The sequence below is a fragment of the Berghia stephanieae genome, chromosome 7 (genome assembly GCF_034508935.2).
Source record: "Berghia stephanieae isolate SIO BIC M18660-M18661 chromosome 7, UCSD_Bste_1.3, whole genome shotgun sequence".
Lineage (NCBI taxonomy): Eukaryota > Metazoa > Mollusca > Gastropoda > Nudibranchia > Aeolidiidae > Berghia > Berghia stephanieae.
The window spans coordinates 57,250,547-57,258,046 of record NC_088366.1 but is presented as its reverse complement, the minus strand read 5'-3'; the positions used below and the strand labels follow the sequence as shown (position 1 = coordinate 57,258,046).

The 7,500-nt window shown below is 38.0% G+C and overlaps 1 protein-coding gene across 1 annotated transcript in view; it reads left to right on the top strand.

The window, feature by feature from the left end:
* The window catches only part of LOC144977543 (uncharacterized), a 35,518-nt gene that overhangs the window by 23,826 nt on the left and 4,192 nt on the right, over nt 1-7,500 (top strand). Inside the window, exon 2 of the mRNA XM_078922872.1 lies at nt 2,862-2,983. Within this exon, the coding sequence (XP_078778998.1) occupies nt 2,862-2,983 (122 nt within the window). The remainder of the gene's footprint in view (nt 1-2,861; nt 2,984-7,500) is intronic.

The following is a 7,500-nucleotide window of genomic DNA, read 5'->3' as shown; positions in this document are numbered from 1 at the left end:
AGTATGTAGTAGTTAGTGTAGTAGTAGTAGTAGTATGTAGTATAGTAGTAGTAGTAGTAGTAGTAGTGTAGTAGTAGTAGTAGTAGTAGTAGTATAGTAGTAGTAGTAGTAGTATGTAGTAGTTAGTGTAGTAGTAGTAGTATAGTAGTAGTAGTAGTAGTAGTAAGTAGTAGTAGTATTAGTAGTAGTAGTAGTAAGTAGTAGATAGTTAGTAGTAGTAGTTGTAGTAGTAGTAGTAGTAGTTAGTTAGTAGTAGAGTAGTAGTAGTAGTAGTAGTAGTATAGTAGTAGTAGTAGTAGTAGTAGTAGTTAGTAGTAGTAGTAAGTAGTAGTAGTAGTAGTAGTATAGTAGTAGTAGTAGTAGTAGTGTAGTGTGTACAGTAGTAGTAGTAGTAGTAGTAGTTAGTAGTAGTAGTAAGTAGTAGTAGTTAGTATAGAGTAGTAGTAGTAGTAGTAGTAGTAGTAGTAGTAGTAGTAGTAGTGTATAGTAGTATAGTAGTATAGTAGTAGTAAGTAGTAGTAGTAGTAGTAGTAGTAGTAGTAGTAGTAGTAGTAGTAGTAGTATAGTAGTTAGTGTAGTAGTAGTAATAGTAGTAGTAGTAGTAGTAGTTAGTAGTAGTAGTAGTAGTAGTAGTTAGTAGTAGTATGTAAGTAGTAGTAGTATAGTAGTAGTAGTAGTAGTTGTATGTAGTAGTAGTAGTAGTATTAGTTAGTTAGTAGTAGTGTATAGTAGTAGTAGTATATTTGTAGTAGTGTATTAGTAGTAGTGTAGTAGTAGTAGTAGTTGTAGTAGTAGTAGTAGTAGTAGTAGTATGTAGTAGTAGTAGTGTAGTAGTAGTAGTAGTAGTAGTAAGTAGTAGTAGTAGTAGTAGTAGTGTAGTAGTAGTAGTATAGTAGTAAGTAGTAGTAGTATAGTAGTGTAGTAGTAGTAGTAAGTAGTAGTATAGTAATAGTAATAGTAGTGTAGTAGTAGTAGTATAGTAGTAGTGTAGTAGTAGTATGTATAGTAGTAGTAGTAGTATGTAGTAGTAGTAGTAGTAGTAGTAGATAGTAGTAGTAAGTAGTAGTACTAGCATAGTACTAGTAGTAGTAGTAGTAGTAGTAGTAGTAGTATAGTAGTAGTAGTAGTAGTAGTAGTTAGTAGTATGGAAGTAGTAGTAGTAGTAGTATAGTAGTAGTAGTATAGTAGTAGTAGTAGTAGTAGTAGTAGTAGTAGCAGCAGCAGTAGTAGTAGTAGTAGTAGTAGTAGTAGTAGTAGTAGTAGTAGTAGTAGTAGTAGTAGTAGTAGGAGGAGGAGGAGGAGGAGGAGGAGGAGGAGGAGTAGTAGTAGTAGTAGTAGTAGTAGTAGTAGTAGGAGGAGGAGGAGTAGTAGTAGTAGTAATAGTAGTAGTAGTAGTAGCAGTAATAGCAGCGGATAGTGCACAGATCTGAGGTTTCCTGTAAATCTTTTATACAAGTAGGTGGTCCCGAAAAATACAAAATCGGAATATTTAGTGACGGAGAACTGGAGAAAGGATTAAAATATTGGGGATCTTTCTTTACAGAATAAATGGTATGGTTTTGTTTGGTACAGCAACTGCTTCATTATTCAATCGACAGACTTAAGTATATTAGTTTTTACCAAATTTTCCTCAATCCATGGCTGATATTTGAAGTTTTCTCCAAAGTGAAGCTCGAGTCACACAACTATTATTATTATTCATTTTATTATTCATATTATTATTCATATTATTCATAATATTATTATTGATCTATTTATAAAATAATGGCAAACAGACCTGCTGGTTATCCTTAAATCCTAGGTCCATATTAACTGTATTATGCACCGTGTTGTTGGTTTAGTCAATCTCATAATTTTATAATGTTACGGCTATGTCATTGGTTAAAAACAAGGTTTTAAGGTTATGAATAAATTAAGTCAACTTAACACTCAAGCCAGCCGGCTATAAGCAAGGCAGCTAATTGTTCTGCATATTTTGACAAAACATCTTTATCAACTTTCACTCATCTTTTTATCCAAGATAAAGAATATCATTTTATGTGTTTTTAAAAATGTTTTTTAAGGATTTTATGACGCTTGAAACACATTTAGGTTATATCAGCGCCAGTAAAAAGGAAGAAAATAGTAGAATGTTCTAGAATTACAATTAAAGTATCAAAGAGAAAGTAAGACAAAGGGAACTGGGAACAAATAGGGATCAAATGTAGATTCCAAGAGCATACCATCAATGTACTTAGTCTGAGATCACCTATAAGTCTCATCCAGACACAAGCCCAAGATCCAACAAAGAGGAATACACTCAAATACTTACATTTCATTGTACATTAAAAATAACAAATATAATAATACATAACAGAGAGATAATTTACAAGGAAAAAATATCGTCTCCTAAAACAATAACTATGCATTTGACTGTTTCCCTCCCAGCCAAAAACTCCGGCAAGGGTCGGGACAAAACCAAGCAATCCCATTCCAAGACAAAGACAGAAAGCAAATTGGAAAACAGCTATAAGGGGATTGAAGACACGGTAAGTACCTCCATGCCCACTGTGGAGGTAGGGAACCCCACCCAGAATAACATTTTAAAAACTTTGATTTTTGATTACCGATCGAATTAAGAATGACATCCAAAATTTCATTTTTTCTGAGGTCCCGATTTGAGATATTCTCACAAGTTGGGAGCCATTTCGATCTAACGATACTTGAAAATAAATATTATCCGGTCAAAATGGAAAATAATATGTGTTTTGTCAGTGCACAGCACATTGGGCTAATTTATGCTGCAGGATTGCAACAGGCGGCCACCTGCATTTTTGTCATGTGTTAACCCTATAAAAATCCTTCATTCACTTGTCTTTCAGAATACAGAGTGAGCTCCCGGACGCATCATCTAAACCTTTGAATTTGGAATCGGTGAATCCTTCAATTTCTTCTGTATCCACTTCAGTTAAATTCGTCATCATGAATTTCAAGGCTTTGATCTGTAAGTGTTTGACAAATGTTTTCATCATTACTTACTTACTTACTTACTTATCCGAACCAGCGACCACCTGAGCTCTAGCCCTTCGGTCTTGTGCCATGAGCTCAGGTGATCGCTGTAAGTGTTTGACAAATGTTTTCATCATTACAAAAACTTTTCATTGACTCCATCAAGAAGTGCTAATGTAACACAGGTATTTTCGTTACGTGGACACTGTTTGGTTCTATAAATTAATAAAGTTTTATTATACAGTTGGTTTTGAATTTTATAAATTAAATAGACGAATATGAATATTTATTACAATTTTTCGTCCTTAACCGCGAAATTTTTATTCTCAATTGTCTTCTGGCACTTTCCTACCCACTTCATTTTTTGATGTTATTAACCAGTTGATTTGGCCAGAAAACTCGTCTATCAAATATCGATCGATTTAAATGACCCCCATCTTGACAAAAACTCTCAAAAGTGCGACTTTAACGAAAACATATCGAAGTCCCAGATTTGATGGTTTTTGCCAAAATGAGGGTTATCTTGATCGATCGATAATTGAAGGACCGTTTTTCTGGCATAAAATTTCAATACCTGTGTGTTTTTAGAGTACATTGTTGTTTCTATAAAAAAGAAATTACAATAACGCTTTACAGACTACACACCTCGCCCAACATGTTCAGTATTGCTGTTGGATTTTGACGCAACAAAAGATTCTTTAACTTTTGGCATTTTGAAATCGACAAAAATGTCGCATTAATAATTCTTATTTCATTGATTCTTTATTTAAATACCAAAAATTCTTCAAAAAGTGAGTGTAATTTCAAAAAAGTGTCGGCATTAAAAATTTTTTGTGTGTTGTTTTATTTATTTTAAGGACATCTTACATAATAATGAATAACTACAAAAGTAATAATTGGATTATTTCAAAAATGTGTAGACATCTATGTATATAATCAAATGTATATTCTATGCTCATGCCAAATTCAGTGATGCCAAAACTCATGTTTCACCGGGAAAAAATCCGGTCTGGAGCAAAAAATTCCGGGTTACTGGCAACTTCCCTCGAATTCCAGTAAGGTTAAATTGTTCCAAGGATACCCTCCCCCCCCCAGGTCCAGTCACTACTAATACAACCACCACCACCACATCATCTTCATTACCACAACTACTACAACCACCACCACACCATCATCATCACCACTGCTACTACTACAACCACCACGACCATCACCACCACTACCACAACTTCTACAACCACCACCTCCACATCATCTTCTTTACCACTACTAATACAACCACCACCACCACCAAATCATCATCACTACCATTCCTACTACAACCACCACCACATCGTCATCATCACCACTGCTACTACTACAACTACAACCACCCTCACTATCACATCATCATCACTACTACTAGAACCATCACTACCACTAATACTACAACCACATCACCATCCCTACCACAATTACCACAACCACCATCCCTACAACCGCTCCTACTACAAACCACCACATCACCATCCCTACCACCACTACTGCAACAACCACCACATCACCATCCCTACCACCATTATTACAACAACTACCACATCACCACCCATGCCAGAACAACTACAACCACTATTACATCATCATCTCTACCACCACCATCACATCACCATTCCTGCAACTACTATGACAACCACCACAACGCCACCCCTACCACCAACAATACTACTGTAACCAGTGTTGCAAACGCCGTAAAAACCCTTCAAACAAATTTAGCCCAAATCTCTCTCTCTCTCTCTCTCTCTCTCTCTCTCTCTCTCTCTCTCTCTCTATCTATCTATCTATCTATCTATCTCTCTCTCTCCCTCTTCACACAAACACACAACTACACACGCACACGCACACACGCACACACACACACACACACACACACAAGTCAATAAATTGCGCACACTGGATTAATTTTCATGTTCACATCCCTGCATTTGCCTATAAGAAGTGCTAATCACAAATACTTTGACCTCAAACTTTAGCCTCGTTTTTCGAGTTCATGTTGCTCTACTTATCACTACATGCACTTTCAGCACTCTCTCTATCTCTCTCTCTCTCTCAAACACACACACACACACACACACACACACACACACACACACTACAACCACCACCACCGCATCTTCATCACGACCACTACTACTACAATCACCACCACCACCACCACATCATCACTGACACTACTACTTCAACCACCACCACCACATCATCATTACTACTACAACCACCACCCACACCACATCATCACTACTACTACAACCACTGCCACAACTGCAACCACAGCCACCACCACCACGCCACATCATCATCACTACCACTACTACTACTACAGCAGCCATTATCACATCGTCATCACTACTACTACTACTACTACTACTACTACTACTACTACTACTACTACTACTACTACTATTTACTACTACTACTTCTACTACTACTACTACTACTACTACTACTACTACTACTACTACTACTACTACTACTACTACTACTACTACTACTACTACTACTACTACTACTATTAAAACAACAACCAACGCAACACATCCTCATTAGGTTTTGGAGCTTTACTTCATTTGAAATAAGGAAACTTTGGGGTTGCATTTGGCATTGTGTTTATATATCATAATATAGTTCTAATCAATTATCTGTTTAGATCGAGGCAATATTTAAACACAATACCAAATATCATCCCAATTCCCTTTTTTGTGTGCGGAAATTCCTCTTTCGGCATTGAAATTCCTCCAAGTGGTGTCTCTAATTCCTGTGAGTCATATTTAAAATTGGCGTCTCTGCAAATTTACTATTCTCGTCAAATTTTCAATGCCCGTATCTGAGGAGTTATCTTTGCCCATTGATTTGACTATGCGTGAAAACGGTGCCTCACTTCAAAGTCGATTTTCTCAAAACTTGTTTTTTTTAAACACTAAAATTGTTATCAAATTTTAAAGCATAAAATAAGCTATGATTGGGTACCAAAAACCCAAAATTGAAAAATCCGACTTAATACCGTTTCGAGGCGGAGGGCCACATTTGTCGGACCCGACGGCAGCAGCCTCTTATGGTTTTCACACTACTATGTTATGACGATCGACCCAATCAGCAAAGTCCGGTCCGCATTCGTGCACCGTCGCAAACCCGCCGGGTAGCATCGTCACAACACACCTTTCGACTAGATGCTCTGCCATCTCAGGTTCTTGCCCACAGCGGGTACATGTTGGACAGGTAGAAAGACCCCACCGATGAAGCGCACTGGCCGTGAGGCAGCTCCTCGACCGAAGCCGATTCGCAGTCACCTAGTGTCTCTTCTTACTGGTATCAAAGCCTGGCAACTTCTCACCGAGCTTAGAGAAGGTTACGTCCCCGCCCCCACGAGGGTTTGAATTCGTCCAAACCGACTTCCATCTCGTATGTGCAGCTCTGTCCGTATTCAGGGATTCTGCGTACAAGGGTTGCCGGGACTTATTTCGGCTCGAAATGGGGGCGCCGTCCATTATGCGCTTCAGAGGGGTATCCCCATTCCCTCTCTCTTTGATCTTACTCAGCCAGTTTCCCGTAATCGTCTCCCTCCGGACATCGGGGGGCTGGATCACTGCCATTATCGGGCCCCATTCTCTAGGAGTTGTTACTATCGTTCCTGACACTATGTGCATCGACTTCCGAAGTTTTACATCCACCTTCTCAACGTTTCTGCTTCTACCCCACACTCGAGCGCAATACTCCGCGGTAGAATAGCATAGTGCCAGGTCCTGACCCGACGGCGATCCGCGGCCAGCTCAGTAAAACCTGGCAGGAGTGACAACACGCACCCCCTTGTCCTTTCCCGCCCCACAACTGACCTAGGCCCAGGTGGTTGGTGGTTGGGGAAAGAGAAGAGGTGGTAGAACTTCCGTGGCTAACCTACAACCTGGCAAAAATGTGGCGGAAAATTGTGGTATTCTTGCTATAATGATATATCTGCTCAATATTGTTACTTGCTACGAGATCTTATCAAAAATCAGATATCCTAGATATAGATTAGCAATGACTATGAAAAATGTTTTTTTCTCTTTTTGAGGAAAAATTTTGTCTAAAATCAAAGCCCTATCTCCACTGAGTAAAAATGTTTTTGAATTTTGAAAATCCATTCATAAATAAACAAGTTATGCAGTTTCAAAGGTGTCATTTATTTGGATGACCCGCAAAGAGGAAAAAAACGCGAAAATATGGGACGCTTTTTCGGCATTTTTTTTCGACCTTTGGTTGTATCTTGCGTAATAAGTGGATTAAAAGATTGAAACTTGAAGAGCAAATTAGGATGGTGTTTTGTAAAATACGGGAAAAGTACTCGTCATATTCATATGAAATTTTACAATCAAAAAGAAGAAATGTTCATGTATTATTTGTCAGCGACAAAACCTCCACGCCCGGTAGTTTTAGAAATATTTTACTCCAAAGAGTAAAAATCTATTTTTAACGGTTTTCTGGTAATCGCACGAGTTTTGT